At 38.9% G+C, this 16,095-nt stretch overlaps 1 protein-coding gene across 1 annotated transcript; it reads left to right on the top strand.

The window, feature by feature from the left end:
- Positions 1 to 2,191: 2,191 nt before the first annotated feature.
- LOC123789967 (centromere protein V-like protein 3) lies at positions 2,192 to 3,784 on the top strand. Its single transcript, XM_045793913.2, has one exon. It carries the CDS (start codon positions 2,192 to 2,194, stop codon positions 2,975 to 2,977), a length of 786 nt encoding a protein of 261 aa, XP_045649869.2. The 3' UTR covers positions 2,978 to 3,784.
- The last annotated feature ends 12,311 nt before the right edge of the window (positions 3,785 to 16,095 follow it).

Raw genomic sequence — 16,095 nt, 5'->3', positions numbered from 1 at the left:
GCCAACATCTGTTGTTTCCTGTATTGTTGATTTTAGCCATCCTGACTGATGTGAGGTGATAGCTCAGTATAGTTTTGATTTGTATTTTCCTGATGATGAGTGGTGTTGAGCATTTTTCATGTGTCTGTTAGCCATCTGTACGTCTTCTTTGGAAAAATGTCTATTCATATCTTCTACCCATTTCCTTTTTTAAAAGATTTATTTATTTCGTTTAGAGATAGAGAGAGCATGAGCAGGAGGAGGGGCAGTGGGGGAGGGAAACAAGCGGACTCCCTGCAGGGCTCCATCCCTGGATTCTGAGATCATGACCTGAGCCAAAATCAAAAGTCGGACGCTTAACGGACTGAGCCACCCAGGCGCCCCATCTTCTGCCCATTTCTTAACTGGATTATTTGTTTTTTGGGTGTTGAATTTGGTAAGTTCTTTATATATTTTGGATACTAACCCTTTATGAGATATGTTATTTGCAAATATCTTCTCCCATTCTGAAGGTTGCCTTTAATTTTTGTTCATTGTTTCCTTCACTGTGCAGAAGCTTTTTATCTTGATGAAGTCTCAACAGTTTATTTTTGCTTTTGTTTCCCTTGCCTCCAGAGATGTGTCTAATAAGAAGTTGCTACGGTGGAGGTTACAGAGACTAAAAAGAAACAACCAAAGTTAATATCTGAATTTTCATTAGATCCTGTTGAGGGGGGAAATCTTTTTATAAAACACATTTTGGAAACAATTTAGGAAATTTAAATATATACTGGGAGTTAGATGAAATTGGAAAATTATATTGATTTGTATATGTGATAATGATACTGTGGCTGTACAAGAAATTATGCCTTGTTAGCCTTAAAAATAAAGCCGCCAGTTATTTTACCAGCAAAAAGAGGGTTTACGTGGGAATAGCAGAGAATTGCAATCCAGGACAAGGAAGCTATAGCAAAACCATAGGCAAATCCAACAAACAAAGGAGAGGAACATTATTTTATGGGGAAGAGGGAGGAATTTGGGAGATGTTGTTTTGATCAGAAGTCCATTGGAGAAAAGAAAGGGTGATGACCAATTCTCATTGCTTGAGTTTCAGGGGCAGTGGATTTCTTGTAGGAGATGCAATGTACATCTTTCCCTGTTAAGACAGGCTTGTAATTGATCATTCCTTCCTGTTGAGATTCTTCTGTTAGGGGTCTGTAATTGACAATTCTTCCTGTAATTTCCCTACCAGCCTCCCCTTCTAGCATCCCCAGTCCAATTTAGTGAGATTTTCCTTTATTTATTGTCACAGCCTCTATTCTTAGGACATGAGTGCTGAAATATTGAGAGATTAAGTGGCATTGATGTGTGTATTTTAAATTTTTTTTCAGAAAATATATACACATACACATGCATATATATGACAAAATGTTAAGAACTATTAAATCTGTGCGTGGATCTCTGCTTATACCCAGTGTGTGTAGATGTCACTATTTAATTCAGGAAGCACTTTTTGGAAGATTCCTCACTGTTTTCCCAGGTAGATTACACTGCAGGAAGGAGGATCCGTGCTCATTTTGTGGGGTCTCTCCTCTGGCCATGCCCAATGATCACATCAATTTCCAAAGAACAGAGTTCCGGCTTCATATTTATGCTTCTCAGAGCTGTTAATTTTTCTCGGTGTAGATGGACAAATTAATGCATTGTTTCTTCTTTTACCTCTTATTCTTAGAAGACAAATTTACACAAGTAAACTTCTTGTCCTGTATTGAAGTTAACATCCAGTTTTTCTCTATGGGTCCACTGGTGTGTTGTAACATAGTATTGTGGGTCGTCATTTTTATTAGCCCTGACTATAGTACAATCACACACTACACATTTGTGTATGTTTCAGTTTGTCTCTTCTACACTAGATGAACAGTGCTTATTTTAGACTGTTTTGTCTGCTGCTGCATGCAAGCTAGATAAAAGGTCTGCAGCATTTTCAGTGTTTCAATATTTTAAGGGTAGGCTTCTGATTTAAATGAACAATAGAAAATAATATTTAGGAGAAGGGGCAGCTGATAGGCTTAGCCAGAATTTCAGGCCAGTAAAGGCTGTTTTGATAGGGTCAAACAAAGGGTCTCTACATCACATTCAACAAGTGGCCAATCAGGCTGACGCAATGAGGCTGCTCGGTAACTTACTAGGAAACCAGGGGCGGTGGGCACGCGCTTGGAAGGCTGCAGGCGCCATGGGCAGAGTGAGGAACGGCGCCAACACCCAGCCTCGGGGACGAAAGCGGCCCGGGGATCCCGCCGCCGCCTGCGCAGCCGTCGCGGTCATGGGCGCGCGGCGCCCACCTTTCCAAGTCCGCATGGGGAGCCAAGCGGCAGGAAGGAAGCCGGCGACGGCCAGGCGGGATCTCGCAAGGTTGCGGCGGAAACGCTGGTGGCGGCGCGCCCGGGAGGCAGGCTCCAAAGGCCCGCTGCGATCCCCGAAGCCGCGGGCGCCCGCCGTGTCCCCAGGCGAAATGGACCTGGGCGCGCAGCGGGAGCGCTGGGAGACGTTCAGGAAGCGACGGGGCCTCAGCTGCGAGGGTGCCGCCAAGTTCCTGCTGGACACCTTCGAGTACCCAGGCCTGGTATATCACACGGGAGGCTGCCACTGCGGCGCGGTCCGCTTCGCCGTCTGGGCCCCCGCAGATCTGCGCGTGGTGGATTGCAGCTGCAGGCTGTGCAGGAAGAAGCAGCACCGACACTTCCTCGTCCCGGCCTCGCGCTTCACTCTCCTGCTGGGCGCCGAGAGCATCGTCACCTATCGATCCCACACGCACCCCGCGCTGCACAGCTTCTGCTGCAGGTGCGGGGTGCAGAGTTTCCACGCCTCTGTCTCTGACCCCGGCGTGTATGGCGTCGCCCCGCACTGCCTGGACGCCGGCACCGTGCGCAGTGTGGTCATCGAGGAGGTCGACGGTGGCGACTGGGGGGAGGAGGCCGTGGAGGAGCCCAAGGCCATCCAGAGTGCATCCCCCGAGTGAGCCCTTGCCTCTCCTCCCGAAGAGGAGTGGCGACTGGGGCCGCAACACGCCTGAAACATGCCCAGGTCCCCCCTCGAGGGAGCCCCTTCAGTGCTTGTGAAGGGATTACTGTATGAAAGAGGTCGGCTTCTGGACTGGTGAACCCGTGATGTCTCTCCAACCTCCCACCCCTTCCCTTTCAGTGTTTTGCAACGGACTTGGACTTGCTTATGATCAAAAAAACTGAGCACACATTTGTCTGTCAATGGCTGTAATTTTCCAATCCAATAAGCAAGTAGTGTGGCTACTTTTGCAAGTCGCCTTGTATAACGCTCACCTGTATTCTTTATTCTTTGTATAGTTCTCATAGATGATTTTCAGATCATTCATATGTACTGTACCGTTACGGTGCTGTTGTGAACAAGATTGTTTTTAATGGTCGCATCTGGTATGCAGGACCACTCACTATATCCAAACACTTTTGTGAACCTTTATTAGGACGTTTTCTATTGATTATCTGTGTGCGTTTGTGTTTTAGGTAAGCACTCACATTTACGCTACTGAGAGATAGTGCTTTGATTTCAGCCACATTGTTTATTTAGTGTGTTTTTATGTAATATGTTTAAGGCTCATTAGTGTGACATACCTCACTGCACTTGTATGCCCTCTTTGATGTGTTGAAATTCCTATCTTGAACATGTGTTAAGTATTCAGATAAAAAGTGTTCCAGAAATAAATACTTAGTCACTAGAATACTATGTATTTCTATGTTGTACATTACAAATCAGCATTAATTTATATGTAATTTCTATATACCTGAGATTTTTATCAAACAATAGGTGGTGTCTTTTCCTATCAAATGATATGTATAAAAACCATCATTTAATGGCTTCGTAGAATTAAAAACTGTGAATCTTCCATAACTTATTTAACCAACCTCTTCTCATGGATAGTTGCCTTTTCCCCCAGCTTTTCACTATAATAATAATATTTTGAAGGAGTAAAGTACAAATAAATATTCTCAGTGTTCTCTCACTTAGATAAAAGGGCCTGGAACTCTTTCCATCTCTTTTTCTTGCTGTCTGTCTCTCTTCTGTACATACATTTCATTAGATGTGCATATAATATACATCGAATTAACTTGACATATCTGTCAACAACTTAAAAATGAACTACATAGGTGTGTGTTTCCAGGTATTACAAATAACATGACAGCCATCACACAGAGAAGCTATCATCTTTCAATCCTTACCTCTCATTTTCCATCATCCCCCCCACCCCAGCCTAGAGGAAGGGGTTTATGACTTGGTTTCCCTAACATGACCCTCTACTCCTCAAGCTTCCTCCTTTGTTATTTGGAAGAGCTTGGCCCATCCCTTTACCATCTAGAGATTGGGTTGAGGTAGAAAAGGGAGAGAGAGAGGGAGAGAACATGAACATGCACATATGCCCCTGGGAGATTCAGTCATCTTCATGGTCAGAAAAGACCAAATTGCATCTAAAGTTACACCTATAAAACATTCCATTGGGGATCCAGAGAGAAAGAAAAAGAAAAAGGCTCAAGACTTCATGCTTCTACCATGTCAGTGTTTCTACCAATAAACGTATGTATAATTTCTCTCTTTTTCTGAGTGACTTTTCTTTCAAAGTGAATATTGATGTTTCTGCTTCTCCCTGCCATGTGCAAATCATTCATGAGTTAATTTTGTTAAAAACTCGCATTTAAGAGTTTCAGAGAACGTTGTTAACCTGCATACCATTTATGGGTCCTAGGCTGCTTTCCACGTGTGAGAATGCAGATAGGGGACAGTTGTGTGGTGAAGAGGGATGGGAGACAGTGCTAGAACCTGAGGATGGACAAGCTGTTGGGAAAGTGGATGATCTCCCAGATATCTGAGGATGGAGATTTGGAGAGAAAGAGAAGCAATAAGAAGCTCAGAACCAGTGAGGAATGCTGAGGAAAGGACAGAGCTGTTTAAGGGAGTCTTTGGGAGTGCTGGCACAGATTGCATGATGTCAGTGTTTTTTCCCCTTCCTCCAAGGAAGGCCTTAATGTTGCTTTATGCATTAGCTTTTTTTCTGTTGCACAAAAAAATATCATACACTTTAAAACTACATAGTAAATGTCCATGCACCATTAAAGTCATCATGGACACTGGTAGTGGTCTGTGTGCCATGCTTTAGGCATCTCTTATTTCAAAGAAAACGCAAGGACTTGGATTGTGGGTCTTGCCTGAAATGCCAACTCTTCTACCTACTGCTGTCTGGTTTATAAAATCTGTAAAAACCCACACTCTCCCTCACTGTGAGGACTAAATGAAGTCACACATATAGTCTCCTGGCACAGTGACTGATATGCACCAAAACTTTGCTGTGGTTATTGCTCTTATTAGATCAGGACACTGATAAACAGAACCAATGGTCATAATTGTATTCGGCTCTAGGATTAAGACACTTCCATGTGCATTCTCTCAGGTGCCATTTTTTTTGAGCCACTTAAAGTGAGAATCAGAGCAGTCCAGTGATTGGGGTAAGACAGGAGGAGTAAGCCACAAGTCTGCAGGATTCTAAATGTTCTATACCCTTTTAATGGATTTGTCAAACAATATCCACTGTTCCCTCTCTGTCCACATAGACATGTTCCTGTCCTCATCCATCCAAGCTATTAAGAAGGGAATCACCCTAGATGGAACCTCATCCTACCCCACCTCATACCCTATTTTCTCTCTGGCTTTACCCCCATTTTTCCCTACTGGTTGTCCAGCACTACTTTCTGTGCTAGGATAGAGCAATGAACAAAATGCAGTGCCTAGGCCCTTATCATTTCTGTCTGGTGGATGAGAGAGACAAATAACTATGAGCTTACAACAGAGTGTAACTAGGACAAGAACAGGGTGCTGGGGGAGCACAGAAAAAAAGCCCCTACTCTTGAACTAGTTAATAAACTTCTCTGGGCTTCAGTTTCACGGTCCTCATTTCTAAAATGGTTACAATAATAATACTCCTTTCCTAATCTTGTCCTCTCTCCAGGGCGAGATATAAAGGAACCTAAAGAGACCAGCTATATTCCAGGAGAAACCACAAACTCTGTGCCCTCCTAGTCACATATCAGGTTGGAGGCAAAGCATTCCAAGACCCCTGGGAATCTAGTCTATTCTAGGGAATGGGGGCAGGATTGGTGCCATTTCCATCTTTTCCTTTATGTCTTCACATCTACCAAAAGGGCTTCTTTTATTTATAATGTATTCTTAAAATTACAGATTGTAAGTAACTAAATTTAGTCCTCACAGGTCGTGCTATAAAAGGGGGGTACCAGCAGTGGTATATCACCCTCTGGTGGACATTGTAAGTAATGTCACATTATTGGATGATTTTACTGTTTAACATTTGAGAAATTCAAAAGCGATGGGTGATGCTTTCTTCCCCAGAGTCTCTGGGAAAGAAGCCCAGTAGTTGGGATGCTTTTCTCTACAAAATAAGTGTTTCAGAAATCACATCCAGGAAGAACAGTGTCATGCAGAAAAAGAAGACCTGTTTCTTTCTGTGGGGCTCTTTTCATGAAGTAGGAAATCTTTCAGAAAATCATTGCCCCCAGATACAAATTCCAGTTTCCTTTTTCTCACTGACTAAAATCTTGCACTAGTTAGTATATTGAGAAAAGAACCTCTATCAGTAAATTTCAAGTCCGTAGCCATGTCTGTTCATCCAGCTTTATTGATGACATACAAATAGGAAATTGATGTGGACACATTATTTCTGTTTTTTATCCTTATCCTATGAACTGAGATTTCTAGCTATCATAGTCCATTCCCTTACATTAGTATGCCAAATCCCGAAGTAGGTTGTGGGATATATACCTGGTCTCAGTCTTTGTGGAGCTCACAGCACGTTGGAGGAGACAGACAACAAAACAAGAAACTTCAACAAACTGTAGTAGGTTCTCAGGGTGATGGGGGAATTCAAGTTGTCCTGATAATACATATCCAGACGAGGGCAAGCCATAGCCTTTCAAAGGAAGAGAATTTCCATATGAGACATAGCAGATAAATAGGAGTTGGTCAGGTGGAAAGGGAACTAGAATTTCCCAGAGAAAGGGAATAATATATATGAGGTCTTGGAATTCAGAGAGAGTATGATGCACATGAGGAACAGACTTCTATTCCAACCTCTTTATCAAATTGTAAATTGTATTTGCTTGTTGTTTTCTGTTAGCATTTTGAGGGTAAGGATCCTACCCAATTCTTTATGAACCCCAAGTGCTTAGTACAGTGTGACATATCAATATTCAATAAATCTCTATATATGCATAAACTAAGAGCACCCACTATGTGCCATGCACTGAAAAAGAACTACTCCTGTATTTTGATAAAATTCAGACTTATTTAGAAAGTATGTACATTAAAACATAGCTATTTCTTGCCAATGGTAAAAAATTTTCAGAAAAATGTATGTATCATCTGAGTACAAAGGAGTGGGGAAACAACCAACCAATGTTTTGCTTTTGTGTTTGTTTCTACACAGAGAAAGTCCATTTATTTCTGATTTCAAAAACAACAAATATACAATGTAAGGAAAAACAGAAAAGTATAAAATTGCAAAGAAAAAAATATTTTCCTATTTCCATGAAACAGCCAAGTATAAACATCTGCATATAATTTCTCAAAAAAAAAAAAAAAAGCTTTGGGGTGCCTGGGTGGCTCAGTTAGTTAAGCGGCCAACTCTTGATTTCAGCTCAGGTCATGATCTCAGGGTCCTGGAATCGAGCCCTACATCTGGGTCCATGCTCAGTGAGGAGTCTGCCAGAGGATTCTCTTTCTCCCCCTGCTTACTCTCTCTCTCTCTAAAATAAATTCAAAAATAAAATAAAATTTCTTCTTTAAAAAAAAGCTTTATTAAGGTATAATTGATAGACAGAAACCTGCACATATTTAATGTATACAATTTGGACATATGCATACATCCATAAAACCTTGACCACAGTCAAGGTAATAGATACATTCATTACCTCCAAAAGTTTCCTTGTTGCATGCTTTATTTTTAAAAAATTTTTTATTTGAGTATAGTTGACACACAATGTCACATTAGTTTCAGGTGTACAACATAGTGACTCAACAAGTTTATATATTATGCTATGCTCACCACAATGCTATTATAGTATCATTGACTATATTCTTTATGCTGTGCCTTTTATTCTGTGACTTATTCATTCCATAACTGGAAGCCTGTATCTCCCACTCCCCTTCACCCATTTTGCCCATCCCCCACCCTCTCTCTTCTGGCAACCATCAGTTTGTTCTCTGTAGTTATAGGTCTGATTTTGCTTTTTGTTTGTTTATTCATTCACTTTTTTTTAGATTCAATATATAAGTGAAATCATATGATATTTGTCTTTTTCAGTCTGACTTATTTCACTTAGCATAATACCTTTTAGGTCCATCTATGTTGTTACAAATGGCACAACCTCATCCTTTCTATGGTTGTGTTATGTTACATTGGATATGTACACTACATCTCCCTTATCCATTTGTCTCTTGATGGACATTTAGGTTGCTTCCATATCTAGTCTATTGTAAATAGTGTTGCAATAGGGCTTTGGTGGGGGGGGGAATGGGATAGGCTGGTGATGGATATTAAGGAGGGCACGTATTGCATGATGCACTGGGTGTTATATGCAAGTAATAAATCATGGAACTTTACAACAAAAATTGGGGATGTACTGTATAGTGACTAACATAATATAATAAAAATATTATTAAAAAATAAAAAAAATAGTGCTGCAATAAACATAGGGATGAATATATTTCTTTGATTAGTATTTCTGTTTTATTGTGTTTTCTAATAACCACTAGTGGAATTATTGGATTATATGGCATTTCTATTTTTAATTTTTTGAGGAACCTCTCTACTGTTTTCCACAGTGGCTGCACCAATTTACATTTCCACCAACAGTGCATGAGAGTTCCTTTTTCTCCACATCCTCACAAACACTCCTTACTTCTAGCCTTTTTGATTTTAGCCATTCTGACAGGTATAAGTTAATATCTCATTGTGGTTTCCATTTCCATTTCTCTAATGAACTAACCAGTGTTTTTGAGAATTCTTGAACATTTACTGTACATGCTGTTATGTCCATGCATTAACCTGTTTAAACATGAATAAATAAAATCCATTCAATCTATCCTATTTATATGCTTGAATATCTATGTGTGTACGTGTGTATACGCATATATTCTTGGATGTGCATAAAATATGCACTGAAGTTTGTAAACAAACAAATCCAAAGTAAATAATATATATTTTCACACATGTGTACTCATAGAAATGGCCTAACCATCCCCCTCATTACCACTACCTCCCTTCTCCATTTTTCCTCCACTCCTATACCTTGTTTATCTAACCATCTCTTCACATGTCACCTGCACTGCTCTGGAACCACTAGTCAGCATCGGAAGGCCAGGTCATTTGATGTGTGTGTGGGGAGTGGGGAATTGAGGTATTAACCTGATGTATACTGATAAATATTTAACATGTTTTTCTAAGTATAATTCTGGCATGAATTTTGGTTTTTAACTTGTTTAGGTTAATGAGTAAGACAAAACTCAGATATAGATAAAGACCTATGTCAGAATTTCACTAATTCATCAATGACTTCGGGATTCTCTTTGCTGAGTTGGACAATAGTTATCAAATACTAAAAGACTAGTTCTTCAATTTTGTGTCCTATTCACACTGTAATGGCCACAGACACAAAATACATTTCAGTTTAATCTGCATTATTAATATATTTTACTTCACTTTCTTAATTTTAGACAATCAACATAACCATAAATTGAACCCCAATTTCCTGATCTCCACCGTGTGGCGTAAATACCCACACCATGGCCTATTTCAAGTTACCAATGTGAAGTCATTGAATACAAACCTAAGAAGAGATGTGCAGACAAATAACATATAATTTCACTCATATGTGGAAATTAAGAAACAAAACAAATGAAGAAACAAAGAAAAAAGAGACAAACAAAAACCAGATTCTTAAATAGAATAAACTGGTGGTTGCCAGAGGGGAAGTGGTTGGGGGAAAGAGTGAAATAGATAAAGGGGATCAAGAGTAGTTATCTTCATGAGTGCTGAGAAATGTATGGAATTGTTGAATCAGTATATTGTATACCTGAAACTAATATAACACTGTATGTTAACTATACTTCAATTAATAAAAAAGAGATGTGCAGTTTTATACCATTATATAACATTTCCACAAGACACACACAAAACACAAAAATAACTTTAAGAACATAGACAATAGTAAAATGTAATAAAATAATTAGGAAGCAATAAGCTTTGTGTATTTTTTCTTTTATAATATAATTAAATTTATTATAAGTTCATATAATTTAATTTTCAATCATCACCTTTAGCAAGTCGGTACGTACCACTGGTCTTGAGCCCCTTCTCTACACAGATTCATGTAACTTTGAGGCAGACCCTAACCAATCCAACACAAGAGAACTCCATCTTCTGCACTCCTCCTCCTGCTGATTTCCAGGACTAAAATTAGGACCCTATTTCCCTAAAAGTACCTTTCTTTTAAACCTTAAGGCCCCTAATCTAACCTTAAAGTCCTTAGTCTCTAGAAATCACTGGCTCTAGGCAGTAACCATCATCTTTGGATTTGTTAGACCTATGCAGAAACTTCACTATGCTCAATGCTTTGTTCTTATGGTCTTAACGCTGGTCTTTCCTGGGGCAATCCTTCACTTTGTGGCAAAAGCATATTAAAGAACTCTTAGTGACACTCTTTTTCTTAAATTTTATTTTAACTCCAGTGTAGTTAACATGAAGATTTATATTAGTTTCAGGTATACAATAGAGTGATTCATCAATTCCATACATCACCCAGTGCTCATCATGACAAGTGCACTCCTTAATCCCCATCACCTATTTCACCCATTCCCCCACTCCTCTCCCCCCTGGTAACCATCTGCAAGTTAAGAGTCTGTTTCTTGGTTTGTCTCTCTCTCATTTTTTTTCTTTTGCTCATTTGCTTTGTTTCTTAAATTCTACATATGAGTAAAATCATAGGGTATTTGTCTTTCTCTGACTTATTTTTTTTAAATATTTTTTTATTATATTATGTTAGTCACCATACAGTACATCCCTGGTTTTTGATGTAAAGTTCGATAATTCATTAGTTGCGTATAACACCCAGTGCACCATGCAATACGTGCCCTCCTTACTAGCCATCACCAGCCTATCCCATTCCCCCACCCCCCCTGACTTATTTTGCTTAGTATTATACTTGCTAGCTCGATCCATCTCCATGCATGTGGCAAGATTTCATTCTTTTTATGGCTGAATAATATTTAATTGTATATACACACCACTTTATTCCCTCATCTATCGATGGACACTCAGGCTACTTTCATACTTTGACTATTGTAAATAATGCTGCAGTAAACAGCGATGCATATATCCTTTCAAATTAGTGGTTTTGTATTCTTTGTGTAGGTACCCTGTAGTGTGATTACTAGATCATAAAGTAGTTCTATTTTTAATTTCTTGAGGAACCTCCATACTGTCTTCTATAGTGGATGCGCCAGTTTCATTTCCACCAACAGTGCACAGGGGGTCCTTTTTCTCCACATTCTTCCCAACACTTGTCCTTTCTTGTGTTTTTTATTTTAGCCATTCCGACATGTAGTTTTGATTTGCATTTCCCTGATGATGTTGAACATCTTTTCATGTGTCTGTTAGCTATCCGTATGTCTTCTTTGGAGAATGGTCTGTTCACGTCTTCTGCCAATTTTTTTTAAAGATTTTATTTTTTATTAAGCAATCTTTACATCCAACGTGGGACTTGAACTCACAACCCCGAGATCAAGAGTCACACCCTCTTCCAATTGAGCCAGCCAGGTGCCCCTGTCTGCTGCCCATTTTTAAATTGGATTATTTGTTTATTGGGTGTTCAGTTGTATAAGTTCTTTATATATTTTGGATGCTAACCCTTTATCAGATATGTTATTTGCAACTATCTTCCCCCATTTCCGAGGTTGCCTTGTAGTTTTACTGATTATTTCTTTTGCTATGTAGAAGCCTTTTATTTCAATGCAGTCCCAATAGTTCATTTTTGCTTTTGTTTGCCTGGCCTCAGGAGACATATCTAGTAAGAAGTTCCTATGGCCAATGTCAAAGAGGTTACTGCCTATATTCTCTAGGATTTTGATGGTCTCACATTTAGGTCTTTCATCCATTTTGAATATATTTTGATGGTGTAAGAAAGTGGTCCAGTTTCATTCTTTTGCATGTTGCTGTCCAGTTTTCCCAACAGCATTTATTAGAGACACTGTCTTTTTTCTATTGGATATTCTTTCTGCTTTGTTGAAGGTTAGTTGACCATAAAGTCGCGGGTCCATTTGTAGAAGGGTTTTCTATTCTGTTCCATTCATCTATGTGTCTGTTTTTGTGCCAGTACCATACTATCTTGATCACTACAGCTTTGTGACATAATTGAAGTCTGGAAATGTGATGCTTCCAGCTTGGCTTTTCTTTTTCAAGATTGCTTTTGCTCTTAGGAGTCTTTTGTAGTTCCATACAAATTTTAGGATTGTTTGTTCTAGATCTGTGAAAAGTGCTGGTGGTATTTTGATAAGGATTGCATTAAATGTGTAGATTGCTTTGGGCAGTATAGTCATTTTAACAATATTTGTTACTCCAATCCATGAACATGAAATGTTTTTCCATTTCTTTGTGTCATTTTCAATTTCTTTCATAAGTGTTTTATAGTTTTCAGAGTACAGATCTTTTATCTCTTTGGTTGGGTTTATTCCTAGGTACCTTACGGTTTTTGGTGCAATCGTAAATGAGACTGATTCCTTGATTTCTCTCTCTGCTGCTTTGTTATTGGTGTATAGAAATGCAACTGATATCTGTACATTGATTTTATATCCTGTGACTTTACTGAATTTGTGTATCAGTTGTAGCAATTTTTTGGTGTAGTCTTCCAGGTTTCCTACATAGAGTATCAGATCATCTGCAAATAGTGAAAGTTTCACTTCTTCCTTGCTGATTTGGATGCCTTTTGTTTCTTTTATTATCTGATTGCTGAGGCTAGGACAGTGGTGAGAGTGGACATCCCTGTCTTGCTCCTGACTGTAGAGGAAAAGCACTCTGTTTTTGTCCATTGAAGATGATATTAGCTGTGGGGTTTTTGTATATGGCCTTTATGATGTTGATGTATGTTCATCTATCCCTACTTTGTTGAGGCTTTTTATCAAGAATATATGCTTTACTTTGACAAATGCATATTCTGCATCTTTTGAGAGGATCATATGGTTCTTATCCTTTCCTTTATTAATGCAGGATAACACATTGATTTGCAAATATTGAACCACCCTGCAACCCAGGAATAAATCCCACTTGGTTGTGGTGGATGATTCTTTTAATGTACTGTTGGATTTGATTTGTGAGTATTTTGTTGAGAATTTTTGCATCCATGTTTATCAGGGATATTGGCTTGTAGTTCTCTTTTTCATCAAGGTCTTTGTCTGGTTTTGGAATCAGGGTAATGCTGGCCTTGTGGAATGAGTATGGAATTTTCCTTCCATCTATTTTTTGGAACAGTTTGAGAGAAATAGGTCTTAACTCTTTAAACATTCACCTGTGAAGTCAACTGGTCCTGGACTTTTGTTTTTTGGGAGATTTTTGATTACTGATTCAATTCCTTTGCATATATCAGTCTGTTCAAGTTTTTTTATTTCTTCCTGTTTCAGTTTTGGTAGTTTATGTGTTTCTAGGAACTTATCTGTTTCTTCCAGATTGCCCAATTGTTGACATATGGTTTTTCATAATATTCTCTTACAATTTTTTTTTGTATTTTTGTAGCGTTGGATGTAATTTCTCCTCTCTCATTCATGATTTTATTTATTTGCATCCTTTCTCTTTTCTTTTCTTTTTGATGTGTCTGGTTAGGGGTTTATCAATTCTATTAATTTTTTTTAAAGAACCAGCTCCTGGTCTCATTGATCTATTCTACTGGATTTTTTTTGTTGTTGTTCGTTTGTTTCTATATCACTTTTCTGCTCTTCATTATTTCCCTTATTTTTCTGGTTTTAGGCTCCATTTGTTATTCTTTTTCTAGATCCTTTAGGTGTAAGGGTAGGTTGTGTATTTGATATTTTTCCTGCTTCTTGAAGTAGGCCTGCATTGGTATATATTTCCATCTTATGACTACTTTTGTTGCATACCAAATATTTTGTACCATTCTGTTTTCATTTTCATTTGCTTCCGTGTATTTTTAAAATTCTTCTTTAATTTCCTAATTGACCCATTCATTCTTTAATAGGATGTTCTTTTTTTTAAAGATTATTTATTTATTTGAGAGAGAGGGAGAGTGTGCATGCACAAGCAGGGAGAGGGACAGAGGGAGAGAGAGAAGCAGACTCCCCACTGAGCAGGGAGTCTGACGTGGGGCTCAATCCCAGGACACCAGGACCATGACCTGAGCCAAAGGCAGATCCTTAACTGACTGAGCCACCCAGGCACCCCTTTAATAGGATGTTCTTTAACCTCCCTGTATTTGTGGTCTTTCCAAATTTTTTCTTGGGGTTGACTTCAAGTTTCATAGCATTGTGGTCAGATGCATGGTATGATTTCAGTCTTTTTGCACTTGTTGAGGGCTGATTTGTGACCCAGTATGTGGTCTATTCTGGAGAATGTCCCACATGCACTTGAAAAGAATGTGTATTCTGCTGCTTTAGGATGAGATGTTCTGAATATATCTGCTAAGTCATCTGGTCCAGTGTGTAATTTAAAGCCATTGTTTCCTTGCTGCTTTTCTTCTTGTGTGCATTGATGTAAGTAGAATGTTAAAGTACCCTACTATTATTGTATTATTATCAATGAGTTCCTTTTATGTTTGTTATTAATTGTTTTATATATCTGTGTGCTTCCAAGTTGGGAGTATAAATATTTACAATTGTTAGATCTTCTTGTTGGATAGACTGCTTTATTATGATATAGTGCCCTTCTTCATCTCTTGTTACAGTCTTTGGTTTAAAACCTCATTTGTCTGGGGCGCCTGGGTGGCACAGCGGTTAAGCGCCTGCCTTCGGCTCAGGGCGTGATCCTGGCATTCTGGGATCGAGCCCCACATCAGGTTCCTCCGCTGGGAGCCTGCTCTTCCTCTCCCACTCCCCCTGCTTGTGTTCCCTCTCTCGCTGGCTGTCTCTATCTCTGTCAAATAAATAAATAAAATCTTAAAAAAAAATAAAATAAAACCTCATTTGTCTGATATAAATATTGCTACTCTGGCTTTCTTTTGACATCCATTGCATGACAAATATTTTTCCATCCCCTCACTTTCAAACTGCAGGTGTCTTTAGGTCTAAAATGAGTGTCTTGTAGGCAGCAATGTCAATGGCTTTTGTTTATTTTATCCCTCTGACACCTCTATTTTTAGATGGGAGCATTTAGCCCATTTACATTCAGAGTAATTATTGCTAGATATGAATTTAGTGCCATTTTATTGCTTGTTTTGTTGTTGTTTCTGGAGATTTTCTCTGTACCCTTCTAGTCTTTTTCCCACTCAAAGAGTTCCCTTTAATATATTCTTGCAGGACTGATTTAGTGGTCATGAACTCCTTTAGTTTTTGTTTGTCTGGGAAACTATTTCTCCTTCTATTCTGAATGATAGCCTTGCTGGCTAGAGTATTCTTCGCTACAGATTTTTCCCGTTTAGCACGTTGAATATATCATGCCACTCCCTTATGGCTTGCCAAGTTTCCGTGTAGAGATCTGCTGCTAACCTTATTTGTCTTCTTTTGTAAGTTAGGGACTTCTTTTGTCTTGCTGCCTTTAGGATTTTTCTTTATCTCTATATTTTGCAAATTTAACTACAGTATGTCTTGGTGTTGGCCTGCTTTTATTGATTTTGTTGGGAGTTCTCTGTGCTTTCTGAATTTGGAAGTCTGTTTCCTTCCCCAGTTTAGGAAAGTTTTCAGCTATTATTTCCTCAGATAAACCTTCTGCCCCCTTATCTCTCTCTTTGTCTTCTGGGACTCCTATGATATGATGTTATTGTGTTTCATGGACTCAGTAAGTTTCCTAAGTCTACTTTTGTGATCTAGGATTTTTCTTTCCTTCTA

Source organism: Ursus americanus, chromosome X (genome assembly GCF_024610735.1).
Source record: "Ursus americanus isolate L20-20 chromosome X, mUrsAme1.1.p, whole genome shotgun sequence".
NCBI classification, from domain to species: Eukaryota; Metazoa; Chordata; class Mammalia; order Carnivora; family Ursidae; genus Ursus; species Ursus americanus.
This window is presented reverse-complemented; position numbering and strand designations above follow the sequence as displayed.

Coding starts and splice junctions, on each gene's coding strand:
- LOC123789967 (XM_045793913.2), top strand. CDS start 2,192: ATGGGCAGAGTGAGGAACGGCGCCAACACCCAGCCTCGGGGACGAAAG.